We start from the raw sequence: 14,767 nt of genomic DNA on the forward strand, positions 1-14,767 counted from the left end.
TTTCAACTTCTTGAATTTCAATTATTAGTCCTTTTTTTAGCATTTTAAAGATTTTTTATTTGCAGAAAAATATTAACAATTTTCATTTTTTTTAGATATTGTTTTTAATTTTGAAAAATCTAATGTCTTTTTATGGAATAAAATAAATATTCTTTCTTTGGATTGAAATATTTTTTGTTTCTTTTTCCAATTGAATAAAATTCACAAATTGCAATTTAAATGCAATCAACCACTTTAAAACAATAATTGGATTAATAATTTGTCATGCATAAGAAATGTCAAGTTCTTCAATGTAATATTTGAAATCGATTTCGAAGTTTTTCTTTAATCAATCATGTTCTTTTCAAATTTAAATAGTGGGTCATGTTAAAAGATGAGTTTGGGTGATGGCGAGAAGAGAATCGAAATAGAACAACAAGATAGTTCACTAAAGCAACATCATATGAATTCTGAATCAGGTTCTGTTTTGTATTGACCTTCGTGAAGCAAATTTTCATTTCGAATAACTTTTCGTTTTTTTGTTGTTACACTTGTTTTAAAATTGTATCTCATGATTAACTTTATTAAGAAAATATAAAAAGTTTGAGGTCATCACAACGCGCAAAAATTGAACATTCTGTTGAACGCACAAAGCAAGAATTTAATCAAGATTTACAAATATATTCCGCAGGCGAACAAAAAAGTTTAGAGAGCAATGATAGCGGAGAAAAATTGCGTGAGAAATTTATGAAAGACAATAGAAATAATGTAAATTCCGGTAACTTAAAAAAAGAAGAAAATCGAAAATGTGATGATGATAGTGAAGATGAGGATGAAGACGAAAGTGGTGGGGAAGAAGAAGGAGATAGTAGTGACAGCAGTGAAGAAGATGATGATGACGATGACGACGACGATGACGATGAAGATGACGATGATGAAGAAGAAGATGATGATGACGACGACGATGATGACGACGACGATGATGACGATGATGAAGATGACGACGGCGAAGACGAAGATGACGGTGACGATGACAACAACAACAATAATGAGGACAAAGATGAGAATGAGGAGGAGGATGACGAAAAAGACAAAGATAAAATAAGGTTAAAAGAGATGAAAGACAAAAGAGAAAATGATGGATCTGTTCAAGAAAAAGAAAAGCGAGAAATTCAAAGTGATACAGAAGTTGAAATTAAGTTGAGAAGATCAGATGAAGAAACAAAAGAAAAACCAGAAAATGAAAATGGGAAAGAAATGTCGCTCCACCAAAAACAGCTAATTGACGATGATCCTTCTGAAAGAAGCGATGGATCCGAGCAAAGTCAAGAAAGAGAGCTTCAAAGAAAAATAGAAATGATGACTTCTGTTATTGAAGAGTTCAACAGGATGAAAAGGAAAAGTGAAGAAAAGAAAATGAGAGGAAATGAAGATAGGGCCAAAATTAGCACAAGTGGAAAAGATGAACCAAACATAAGCAGAAATGACGAATATGACGATGAAATGAGTGAGATGAAAAAGAAGATCGATCAGATGCAAGAAATTGTGAATTCATTCAAAAATAGCAGAGGTCATTTTGTTACTGATAGCAGTCAATCTGCAGAAAAGATGAACAAAAAAGAAATAAATGAGGCAAATGAAGAAAATCACAATGTAGATAGATCAATGCAAATGATACAAAAAGAACAAAATCCCGGCAACAGAATAGAACAAGAGGAAGACATTAGATCAAATACAACAGATGAAGAAAAGAGTGAAAGAGACGAACAGAAGGCGGAAGGAGAAGCTTGTTTCAGTGAAGGTGATGAAGAGTCTCTTCTTGATGTTGGCTTTGATGAAGATGACATTGATCGCCTGTTAGTCATTGAGAAGCCAATGAGCAATTTCTTCGAGACATATCAGCTGCAGCACGTATGTCATCAACAGAAGCAAAGAAATCCTCATTTTTCTCAGCAAAACAGCTCAATTCATCAGTCAAATGAAAGCGAAATGAATCAAACAAAAGCAGAAGAGAGCGAAGTGTCGTTAATGTTTTCTCCGTTTTACAAGCCATTTTTTGATCTCCCGCAGTGTTTGTCAGACACGCAATGTAATTCTGCAGATTCTCTTTTCTTTTCGTGCTTTTTGAATGGGGAAATCAGACAATGTGAAGAAGATATGGAGAAAGAGAGAGAGAATGTGTGGAAAGCAATGGACGACAAGTGGGCGAAGGAGAAAGAAGAGCGAAAAAAGAAGCAGAAGGAGATTGAAGAGGAGATGGAGCAGATGAAGCGCAGGCTGCGTGAGATGGAAGAGGAGGAGAGGAAAAGGAAAGAGGAGGAGAAGAAGAGGAAGGAGGAAGAGAGAAAGAGGAAAGAAGAGGAAGAAAAGAGGATTGAGATTCAAAAGAAGAATGAAGGCGCAAAGCTTATAGGAGAGCATTGGTTGATGTATCAATTGCAAATGATTGGAATAAGCAGAATGAAAGAGTTGCAGAAGAAAGAAGAGGAAGAACAGAAAAGGAGGAAAGATGCAGTGGGAGTGATTGAAAGGGGATGGAAAGAGGTGCTTCAAGTGAGAGACGCAAAGAGGGAAAGAGCTGAGCTGAAGAGGCAGAAAGAAGAGAAAGAGGAGAGGGCGAAGAGAAAAGCAAAAGCAGAGAAGAAGAAGGAGATGAACGAGCAGCGGCTGAAGAAGCTGAGGAAAAGAGAGGAAGAAATGGCAGCGATTCTGATGGCGATGGATGAGAAGATGGAGCAGCATTTGATGGCTATTGAAGAGACAGAGCAGAGAAAGAGGATGGAAAGAGAGGTGTTGAAAGGAGATGGACAGAAAGGGAAGGAAGATGAAGAAGTTTGTAAGGAGGAAGAAGGGATAAACGAAGCAAGATTATCTTCTTCTATCAAAATAGATGAAAATAATACAGAAAGCACATCAAAAGACATTAACAGCATCCAAATGACTGTATCTGATCGATCGCTTCTAAAGACACAGAACAGCAGCCGTCCGCTTGCTGAAGTAAAAGACAGGAAAATAAGAACTGCTTATTCCACAACACGAATCGGCAATAAAACAACAGGAGAAATTTCGGAGAAATCGGAGAAATTTTCTCATAAAATGAATTTGAAAACAATGAAAAAACAAACACAAAAGACAAAATCTGAAAGAAGAGCGGGTTTTAATGCAGAAAATGAAGCATTTTCTTCCAGTCATAAGATTGTTCCAGTGAAGAATTCAGCTGAAAGACAGAAGGAATTTCATAACAGCACCGAAAGAGCAAAAGAAAACAAGAGAAAGAAAGTGAATGAAATGAAAGCAAAAACCTCCAAATCAGAAGCTAAAAACGAGAATAAAAAAATTGATGAAGGAAAAATCGAAATAAACAGAAATTCAATGAAAACGGAGAAAGAGACAGAACATTCGGAAGCAGAAGAAAAAAGGGTTTATGAAAAACTGACGCTAATTTTAGATCAGAAAAGTGTGTCAAATGCGTCTTCGTTGCCTCGGCTTTCATATGCACCAAGTGAAACATCTGATAATAAACATGATAATAATAATAATACTTATGATTCAATAACTGTTGCATCATCATCTTCTTCTTGTTCTTCTTCTTCTTCTTCTTCCAATCAGCTTTATTCTTCTATGCGACCAGCACCTTCTGCTAATCAATCTCTTCCACAACATTCATTTTCACAAGAAAATACGCTAAGTTCAACTCTTCCTTTTGATAAAAACGAATCAATTGCAGAGAAAGTGAATAAATCCGAAATGTGGAGTTTAGAAGAAGAAGAAGAAGAAGACGGAAGAAACGAGACAAAAAGAGGGAAACGAAAAAGAGAGCCATCAGCTGACAGGTTGAGGCTGAGAAAACTGGTAGAAATGGCACAGAAACTGATGGAAGATGAGGAAGATGTTGATGATGATGCTAAAGATGAAGTTGTTGATGATGATGATGATGAAAACAAAGGGAAAGGAGAAGAAGATGAAAGAGGAGAAAGAGAAAGAGAAAGGGTGGAAGAGAAGAAAGAAAATATTAATTCAGATAAAAAGAAAACAACCATAACAACAACAAAAACAAGTGGAAGAAGAATAAGAAAGAGAGCAAACACATTTGGAGATGTTGCCGAGAAGGAAATAAAAAGTAATGATCGTCTTCTGTTCACTCCATCACACACAAAAAGGAAGACAAAAGACAGAAATGCAGATACTGTCACATCAAATCATTCTGCTTTCTCTTCTTCGTTTTCTTCCACTTTTCCTTCTTCTTCCTCCTCTTCTTCTTCTTCTTCCTTTCACTCTTCCTCTTTCTCCTCATCCTCCTCTTTCTCCTCTCCAAATTCTCCATCCAACCGAAGTCGTCCTCGCCCCAATCGCACTGAAGATTCTTCTCTTTCTTCTTCTTTTGATTCGCCTTCTCATTTCCACTCCAGCCACACCCGCTCTGCCTCATACAACTCCTCAACAATATCCCATCTTCCTCCTCTTCGCCTCTTTCCCTCTGATCCTGTCCCTTTCTCTGCTCCTCCTCTTCTTCCCTTTCAGACACAACAGCAGCAGCAACAACAACAGAATAATCTTCAGAATCAAAATAATCATCAACAGCAACAACCTTCATCATACGCCCAACCTTATTCACGCAACATTACCACTGCCCCTCTTTCTCTCCCTGCTCTGAAAAGCGAAAGAATATCTTATACTTCCACTGAGCCAATCCAATCAGTGAAATCCTCACAATCACCACAATCTCAATCATTGCAATCATTACAGCCAATTGTCAATCCATCTGCAACTCCTCAATCTTCAAAGACAATTAATTCATCAGTTGGCTTTCTGCCTTCGCCAACATACACACAAACATCTGGTTTTTCCTCTAATTCAAGCTTTCCTCCTCTGCTTTCGTCGCCTTCTTCCTCTTCCTCTTCCTCTTCTTTCTCGTCTTATTCTCCGTTGCCTTCACCTTCACCCCTTCCTTCATCTTCACCTTCTCTTTCTTCCTCTTCTTTTCCTTCTTCATCTCCTTCCTCTTCCTCTTCCTCTTCCACCTCAATCAAACCTTCTGTTCTTGAATCCCGCATCCCTCCTGTGGTGTCCACAGTCTATCCAAATGCCCTCATCCGACGCTTAGCTGAGCAAAAAACAGCATCAACAGCTGAGCTTCTATCAAACATTCTGTCATATTCCAGCGGAGCCAAAGACGAACAAGTTCAAAAGCAGATTAAAATCGCACTGCAAAGTGGATGCACGTGTGGAAGATGCAAAAGAGACGAGGTGTTGTTGAAGAGCACAGGTGAACTGGCAATGCAGCAAACAATGAAGCAGCAAGCACTGTCTGCCAATATGAGTGTTATTTGTGGATCAGGTGATGGCATCAACCTCTGTCCAGCCACTCTCTCCAATATTGTCATTCCTCCGCATTCATCTGCCTTCAACCTTCTTTCCTGTGAGATCGAAAAATCGCTGAAAAAACTGAGTGCTGTTCTTGTTGTGCTGCGCTTTCCAGCAGAAGAAAGGGAGAAAGTGGTGAAGATGGTCCTGCGCGAACAGCCGTCTCAGTCTGCCCTCTCAACCAGGAATTCATCAGCTGATGTGAACAATGGCATTGCTCTGAAGACTCTCTCGTTTGACGGCAATGACATCGCACGCATTTCATCTGCTAATCGCACTTCTCTTTCTCCTGCTCTGTCATTTGTATCTTTTCAGTCAGATTCTCCTTTTCAGCCATCTTCATCATCATCATCAAATGAACACACTCACAGAAAGCACAAGGAAAACACATCTGACACGCAAACAGACCGCCTTGTTGAGCATTCCCTGGTGGAACATGCTGCTTTGCGCTCTTTTTCGTCTTCTGAGTCGTTTGCCTCTCGCTCTTCATCGCCAGCCAAGCAGTCGTCATTCATCCGGTCTGCCTCATCGACTGATCCTTACCCGCATCTTCCTCTGCTTTCTCCAACTTCTTCGAATTCCTCTTCTAATTCTTCTTCTTCTGCAAATGCTTCGAGTCCTATTGCTTGTTCTCCTTCTCAGTCAGCCAATCAATCTTCCCCTTGTTCATCGTCTTCGGAGGGCATCTCATCATCTCCTTCTTCTCCTTCATCGTCTTTGTCTTCTTCTTCTTCTTCTTCTACATTACTTCCACTTCAGCTTCCTTCTGTGAATGAATCCGCAACCACTTCATCATCATCGTCTTCTTCTTCCATTTCCTCCTCCTCCTCCTGCTCTCCTTCTTCCACTTCTTCTTCTTCTTCTTCTTCTTCTTCTTCTTCTTCTTCTTCTTCTTCTTCTTCTTCTTCTTCTTCTTCTCCCTTCCTTCTCCCCATCACATGTCTCGTCCACTTCCGCATCCACCGTGTCCTCTCTGCCCTCCTGCCTGTCCTGCACTCCCGCATCAAGCTCTGCCGCCTGCTGTCTGTGCGGAGCGTGCTGCTCGACTCCTTCTTCGCCTTTGCCGACGTCGGAATGGCCTTCTCAGACATTTCGCTCCTCTCTTCCCGCATCTCTGCTTTGACACACGCAGTCAGAGAGGGCTTGGGGAAGTGGATGGGGCTGCTGCCATGGAACAACTCGTTTGTCGTGTCGCGCAGCAGAAACGAGGCTGTGCAGCTCGAAAAGGAAGAGGAGGCGTTCCTCAGGCAGGTCGATATCCTGAAGGAAGGAGACAACGCAAGGGAGAAAGAGAAGACGAAAGAAATGAAAAAACAGTTGGACAAATGCAATGATATACACAACGCAGATAGAGGCGAGGCAAGGCAGAGAGGGAAGGCGGTTGATCCACGAGCACATTGTCAGTCTGATAATCTCAGTGGCTCATCCTTCTCGCCCAGGCCCCGCCCTCGCCGCATCTCATCCACACAGGCATTCCGCACTTTCCAGATGGATGCTTCTCTTTCTTCTGCTCTTTCTTCTTCGTCTGCTGCTCCTGCCTCTTCTCCCATTTCTTCCGCTGTTGTTGTTGCTAATGTTCTGTCTCGCCCTTTTTGATAAATGTTCTGTTCTTCGCTGATGCTTAACGAACATTTTCAAACGATATGTGCTTATCGATAATTTTAATCGTTGACAATTGTTTTCGGAACTATTCATTTCATCTTATAGATCAGAGTATATTTATTTTTCTTTTTTGTAATTTGTTTGTGTTAGTAGTTTTTATGTAGTTGATAAGTCTATGATAGTACACTTTAATTTTTTCGTTTCTACAAAGAGGTATATATTGTTTCATTTTTCTTATTTTATTTGAATTTTTAAAATGATAACCAGTTATTAATATTATATTCCTTTTATTTTTCTTAATTTTCTAAAAATGAATAAAAATGTTACAAAAAAGAACAATTGAATGTAATGTCTTTCTTTCTTATTCCAAAAATTCTTCAAAATCTGTTAAATAAAATGCTATTAAATGAAACAGAAAAATTAGAAATAGAAATATATGTTAAAATAGAAGAAAAATAAATACTCATATTACATCTTTAAAAACAAATAAATAAAAATAAAAAAACAAATGGCTGTGAAGCTCAAAAATAATAATATCAGAAAGGACTTTTACATAATCATGAATGAAGAAGAAATGAATCCTCTTCAATCAATCAGAAAGCCATGCATTTAGAGTCTATCATCATTTTCATAAATTGCTCATTTTTTTTTTTGCATACCATTTCAATCTAATAATTAAATGTTTGTATGGCTTTAACTATTTCAAAAAACTTAGAATCAGATGAAAATAATCAATTTCGAAAATAATAAAAATCTTTCTCGAAAAAGAGAGAAAAAAAAATTCAGAAAAAATTGTATCATCAATTGTGTTAAAAGCATTTTTAAAAAATACTCTTAGCATTACAGGTAATACATGCATAAATAAGATCATCATAAAAAACAAATTGAAATAAACGCATTTCACCCAAAAGCATACATTTATTTTCTGCTTAGTTTTGTGGCTTTAACGAATACTTTTTAAAGATACGTTTTGATCAAACAAAAACTGTTAAAATATGCATTTTGCAAAAAATAACAGCAATTTGATGAAAAACGGTCAATTTCAAAAGATCCGCAAAATATATTTCATGAAATAATTGTTCATATATCACATAAATTAGTCTCTTTAATCACAAATATTATTTCAACAATTTATCCTTGAAATTTCACATTCTATAAGATGATCAATTCCATAGAATATATTTTCTTCAAAGTCAATTGCGGATTATTAAAATGTATATTTTGATGAAAACTTCAAAAAAGAAAGAAATCTGTTTTAATGCAATTTTTGATTGTTTTTAAAAGAAGAATATAATAGAACTTTTTGAAATAAATTCGAAATTTTTATTTCAATACACTCTTTTGGCAAGGGATCTTGTATTTTTATAAAGTATGTTGGAGTTGGTGAACTATTTGAAGTGTGATTGAATGGTTGTGAATTTATTACAATTATTGTTGGGTTAAAGATGACAATGCGATTTTTCGCTTCCCTGATATTCATGAGGGTTGAAATTAACCATCTTTTCGGGTCTGAATTCCAACAATTTTTAGCATTTTTGTATTTTGTCAATTATTTTATTTTGTATATATATTTGCTAATTAATCTCTCTTTGACAATTATCATTTATAGGTTGCTCTTGTTAAATTGGTTTTATCGTTGTTTTCCTTTTTAAAAGTTTAGATAAAAAATCTTTTTTTTTATTATTTAATCACTTCAAATTACAAATAGAAAAAACTTATTTCGTCAAAATAATATTTCAAATTTAATAAATAAAAATTTAAAAAAACTACAAAAATTGATTCCATTTTGATATTATCATGCTCCGCTTTTCCTTTCTTGAAGTTCTTCTTCATGGAAAGCTGTTGATGTTTCTTTTGTTATTTTATCGTTAACTATTTGATGTGTTTGTGCCATCTCTTTCGCTTCGTCAGCTCTCCTCTTGACTATTTGAACTCTTCTTTCAACTGGTAGCATTGACAGGATATTTCTATTTAACTCTGATAGCAAATTTGCCATCCATGAAACTGATATTGAAGGGATACCTACAAAAGAACCAGATGAATTTGAATCACTAGATGATGTTGGTAGAGGTATTGCATCCTTTGTGGTATATCTTTGTGTTACATCATAAATCCCTTCAATTGATACTCCAATTACTCTTGTCACTTGCTTTCCCCATCCCGTCTCATAAAGCAATGGCCTGTTAGTTAATCCTTCACAACTGTCAAAGCAAATGTAGCGTGGTTTATTTGAAAAAGGTGAAGTGTTATTTTTTTCATTTGAAGAAGAAGAGGAAGATGGTTGGGTAGATGAAGAAGCAGCTTCATCGCTGTCTTCTTGATATTCTCCGTGTTCGTCGTAGACCTCTGTCCACACATGATCCCCTTTTTCTGGTGAAACGTCAACCACAATTCGCGTATGAAATCCCAACGATCTGCATAGAAGAGTAAACACATTCGCAAACTCTCCACATCTCCCTTTGCGTGTTTCTAGCAGTTTTATTGGATTGTTGTAGCGAAAGAAAAGAGTGCTGTGCGTGCAAACTGGGCAGTAAAATGTCTCGACTTTTGAACACATATCTTGTGGATCTGTTTCTGTTCCATCAGTTGACCGATAACCCTTGCTTATTGCAGATGATCCGCATCGCTCGCATTCAATGGAATTAAATTTAACAAATGTAAAGAAATTTTTAAAAGCAGAGCAAAGCTTGGGTAACACATTAAATGGTGGAGGTTTTGATGGAGGAACCATTGAATCTATTCCAAGAGAAGTAAGTTCAGGGAGTATTTCTATGGCAAGCGCCCGAGCAGAAGATTGTGCCTCAGGAAATTCATGAAGTTGCACTAACTGATACAAATGTTGAATTTCGGATGAAGTTGAGCTTACGTATTGTTTATTTGTAAAAATTGGAGAAAGTTGTGCTGATGGTTGAGCATGTGATGCTGATGAATCCATTTGGGGCATTTGTTGAGAATTCGATGGATTTGATGGCTGCTGTGTAATGTTTGTTGTTGAAGAAGAGTTCGCTGCTGGGGAACGGGTAACTGGGGCTCGTTCTTGATTTTTTGATGATTCTTTGTTTGAATAGTCCAATGCCCAATTTAAATGCGCATTTGCCACCGGAGGAGCAGCTGGCATTTCTGACTTTTCAGCGGCTGGTGTTTTTTTTATTGAGTTCAATTTAATTCCATTTGGATATTGTTCAGATATCCGTTTTTTGTTCTGTTCATCAAGCCGTTTTTGGGTCTCTCTTGCGAAACGTTTTTGTCTTTCGATACTTTTTTCTATTTCAGATTTAGTTTTAACTGGTTTTTTACTTGATTGGGAAGGAGATGGCGTTGAGTTATATTTTGGTGTAACATTTTGGTATTTTGACCTCAAAATATCTGTTATTGGATTCGGTTCACCTTTGATATCTTCATTTTTAGAGGATGATTCAGATTTAGCAATACTACTTTTTTTAGTTACTGAAGACGAGCTTGCTTTTTGCTCCTTTGAATTTGTTTGAACATCTTCAATCCGCTTTTTGACTGCATGAGACTTATATCTTCGCCTTTGCATAAATTTTCGAATAACCCGATTAAATGTGTAATATGAAATTAAGCTAATAAATAGTAAAGCCCACAGTGGGTGCATTGATTGAGAAATTCTTCTAAAAAAATAATTATAAGCATGATCAATAAAATATCAGATTAAAAAAAAATTCAATTATTTTATATTATGATATGATTGTTTTTCAAAACACATTTTCTTGAGATGAAACTTAAAAAATAAAAAACTTTATTGATATTACAAATATATAAGTTTGTATTTCTTTCATGAAAAAAAAATTACAAATTACAATGCATTTTGAATTTAATAATGATATTCCTAAATGAAAAAGAACGTACAACTTATTCAAAATCAAAAATCAATCATTGATGAAGTGAACTTTTGGAAAAAGAAAAAAATTTTTATTGTTCTCAAAACACAATAACGAAGGAATAATGTCAATAATTTATCGGTGCCCATAAAATTTATCGGGACCTAAAATTTCTGGCTCTTCAGAGCACTTTTAGAAAAAAATGAAAAAACAGGAAATTTTAAATATATTATAGATTGCGCACAAAATACCGGACATCGCACAAAATACCGGACAACATTAACTATAAAGGGAGAATTGAAATTTTGTTATAACGTCAAATAAACAACATCTTTTCTTATTATGCAATTAAATTTTGGAAGTTTTTTCCGATTATTTCAATAACTTTCTTAATAATAACCCATTAAATTATTGATGATTTGTAGTTATTTCTATTCAATCACATTTTTGTTTTAATTGTTATTTGAATAAAACGTTCAAAGGTGAAAAATTCACTGATTCACAAACAAACAAACATATGAACATATGAACAGATATATTTATTTCCTATTAAAAGAATGAAGTGATTAATAAAATTACACATTCACACGCAAATAAAAATATAACACAAATTTCCTCAAATATAAATGAATTTCGATATTTTTCTTTTTCATTAAATCAACAATAATCACAAAATAACACAAAAAATTCATTAACAAGTTATGAATGTGAATATTTTAAAAAATTAAAAGGATTTCTAAAAAAAACAACGAAATCAAGAAATCGAGCAAAACAACTGTTTGTTAAAATCAAAAAACGTTGTGATCTCATGAAAATTGATAAAGATCGGCGGTTAAAAACAGCTATTATAAAAGAAAAAAACAAGTGAAATAATTAGGAAACATTTTTGTGTGAATGAAGTTAACAAAAAAAAAAAAAATGATTCAATACCAAGTTTTACAATAAGCAGAAGCAATCCCCTCAAGAAAATGACTGTGAAAAGATAATAGCAACAATATTGTTAATAAGAAATGGATTTAAAGCAAAGAAATCAATATAACAAACCTTTTATTTGATCGTTTGATTTTTCTTGATCATTGTTGCGTCTATTAAGAAATGAAAGAAAGAAATGATCTTCGTGATATATTTTGATCAATACCATTATTTGAGATACAAAATGTATAATAAATATTTTGAAAAATGCTTGTTAAAAAAGTCTTTTTCTGATAGATTGACAAATTAACTTGTGAAAGAATTGATCGTTTGTGTTTTTATGTTGTGAAGAAAAGATTTTTGATGTTTTTAGCCATCATAAACGGATAGTCTTCGCAAAACTTATGAAATCATCATCATCCAACCAATCAATCCACAATCATTTTTTTTGTTGACATATCGCTTGATTCTTCATTACACTTCATTTCATCCTTCATTCACACTTCTAGATAAAAGATAATATGAAAACATCAGACAGTTGATTTCTTATCAAAAATTGTTCCAAACTCCAGTTCAACCAATATTACTATCGATTTGATCAAAAGAAAAAAAAAGCATTTGTGCTTTTCATTCCACCATCAACATATATCTCACACTTCATCATGAACGGCTTGTGATTTTTCATGATTGATTCTTAAACCGATGCGATTGTTATGTTAAAACTCGATGAAATAACAATCCCAATGAACTTCTTTTCTGCAATCGATGTTGATTTCATAGCACATTCTTCTTCAGTGCCACTCACTTCCCTTTGGCATTCAATCTGCACAATTGTCTCAGTTTTTGCCTTTATACACATTCCGCCAACGTCCACGCATCCAGAAATATTCGATTTTTCACACAGAATTATTTCATCTTTAACATTCAGCGTTTTCTTCAAATGACCCATTCCGTTGTTCACATTCTTACAAGGTGCCTTTTCTAATCCACAATATTCATTATCCACTCCAGATATTCCATCCACAAACACTGAGTCAGCAAAGTTTCCATCGAGAAATATGAATAAATCGAAATCCCAATCACCGAATGCTTCTGTTCTATCATGTCCAACAACCGAGTTGTCTTTCTGAGTGATGTTTCCCATGAAGGCGAACAAGGGTTCCTTCACAAAACCGACAAATGATTCACACACTAAATACATATCTCTTCCGACGCTTGCATTGTCGGCTGAGAACTTCACAAAAGTGAGATAAAAGATGCGGCTGAAGCTCCTGATGCTTTATAGTTCTTGATTGAAATTTTTTCTATTTTCATTTTTTTTTTTTTTTTTTTTTTTTTTTTTTTTTTGGTTTTGAAAAAAAAAACCGTACATTCTTTTATTTTTTCTTGTTTACCAGATATTTTCTAACATCTCAGACAAAAGAAATAGCGAATTATTTCATGTGTGACGTTCAATTTTAAAATACGACAATTCAAAGGTTAAAATTGTAACAAAATTGTAAGTCCGTCAATTGTTTTCAAAAAATGAGGTTTTTTTCTCCTTTTTTTCTTTTCAAAGACAATTGGTTAATAGAATTGAATCAATGATCATTATTTGAAAATAATGAGAGGATGAAGATTATTTGAAAAGAAATTGCACTTTTGAAGATAAAAGCATTAATATTGATATTGCAAATATGGAAAAAAATATTAGAAAAAGAAAAGGAAAAATCTTAAAGCTCAAAAAGTGGCTTTGCTTGTTTTGAATGTGTGGTGTGGAAGATAAAATTCATCAACAATTTCAATACAGATACAAATAGTCCTCATTTGTAAAATAGTTACAAAAAATATATTCTCAAATGAAGTTATTAGTAGATATCACCTTGTTCAATTAATACAAATGAATAAATTAATACACAGAAAGATTCTCTGTTTCATTTATTTAATCATCTGCAAGTTTCTGATAACTGCTACGACAGAATGACATGTTAATACTGATAGAGATGGATGTTTATTGCGAAATAAAATCATTAATCGTTGACTCTGCTTATGTTTCATCATCAGCAATTGTTTGAGAGAGTGTATTTTCTATAATGCTGATCGTTTCTTCATATTTGTTTGCTTTTCTTCATTTTTTCACTTTGTTAATAAAATATTAACATAAATGTTCTTCCATATTGTTTAACCTTTTCAGAAGCCATGTTTTTCAATTATTTTCCTTGTTTGCAAATTCCATTTCATATCTCCAATTCGATGTTTCGTTTGAAATAAGATTTCATTTAATGAAGAATATGAAATGAATTACGTACCCCTCGCCCAAATGAAATAATACTAACAGCAAATATATTTGCCTCTTTATTAAGCTGTTGAACTTGTCATTATGTTATCGATGAACAGGCAATCATCAATCAAAATGAGATTTGGCTTTTCTTGAGGAGGCAAATTGAATGAAATAACATCAGCAGAATTTCCACCAGTATTTTCGATGCACCTGCATTTGGAAAACAGGAATTGACCATTTGTTGAAATAGTTTGAAGCGCAAAATACCAACCAGTTCCACACCAGTTTGTTATTGAACAACTTTCCACTCTGTTTTCAGAAAATGAATAAACAGCAGATGATTGTCTTCCATCAATACAAATTGCTCCTCCATGAGGAGCAGAACAGTTTGTGAAATTGGATTTTGAAATATTCTCATTTTGCAAACAGTAACTGTATAACGCTCCACCAGCATAATCGCCTGTGATCGAACAATTGTTGAATGAACAGAAATTAATAGATAGATGAGCATTTGTACAAGAAGCATAAAGCGCTCCTCCATGGCTAGTTCCACCATTTGAATTTTCACATTCGCCTCATGGAAGTGAAGACTGTTTGCAACAAATAAAACCAGTCTTCGAGGAGTTATTCTAATTGTTTCACTTCCGATATATGCGATAGGATTAATGATAAACAGATTGTGTGGAGGTGCAAAAGTGGTATTAACTTTAAAGTATATGATATCGACTGTTTTAAAAAGGAGTATTGATCAAAAAATGTTGACGAATAATGATTAAAGAAACAAATGATTGTTAGAATGATCATATCA

At 34.6% G+C, this 14,767-nt stretch overlaps 3 protein-coding genes across 3 annotated transcripts; 1 reads left to right on the forward strand and 2 right to left on the reverse strand.

Annotated features, from left to right (window-relative positions):
• Nucleotides 1-363: 363 nt before the first annotated feature.
• Nucleotides 364-7,635, forward strand: MONOS_10429 (uncharacterized protein). Its single transcript, XM_067862879.1, has 2 exons — nucleotides 364-458; nucleotides 569-7,635. The coding sequence occupies exons 1-2, from the start codon at nucleotides 374-376 to the stop codon at nucleotides 6,937-6,939; spliced, it is 6,456 nt and encodes a 2,151-aa protein (XP_067731543.1). The 5' UTR covers nucleotides 364-373; the 3' UTR covers nucleotides 6,940-7,635.
• A 982-nt stretch (nucleotides 7,636-8,617) lies between these two features.
• MONOS_10430 (putative peptide-N-glycanase 1) lies at nucleotides 8,618-10,591 on the reverse strand. Its single transcript, XM_067862881.1, has one exon. The coding sequence runs from the start codon at nucleotides 10,559-10,561 to the stop codon at nucleotides 8,741-8,743; it is 1,821 nt and encodes a 606-aa protein (XP_067731544.1). The 5' UTR covers nucleotides 10,562-10,591; the 3' UTR covers nucleotides 8,618-8,740.
• Nucleotides 10,592-12,393: 1,802 nt separating this feature from the next.
• MONOS_17269 (uncharacterized protein) lies at nucleotides 12,394-12,843 on the reverse strand (the record flags this gene model as incomplete). Its single annotated transcript, XM_067870172.1, has 1 exon — nucleotides 12,394-12,843. The coding sequence occupies one exon, from the start codon at nucleotides 12,841-12,843 to the stop codon at nucleotides 12,394-12,396; it is 450 nt and encodes a 149-aa protein (XP_067731545.1).
• Nucleotides 12,844-14,767: the final 1,924 nt, after the last annotated feature.

Source organism: Monocercomonoides exilis (genome assembly GCF_001643675.1).
Source record: "Monocercomonoides exilis strain PA203 chromosome Unknown scaffold11-1913109, whole genome shotgun sequence".
Classification (NCBI taxonomy): Eukaryota; Preaxostyla; order Oxymonadida; family Polymastigidae; genus Monocercomonoides; species Monocercomonoides exilis.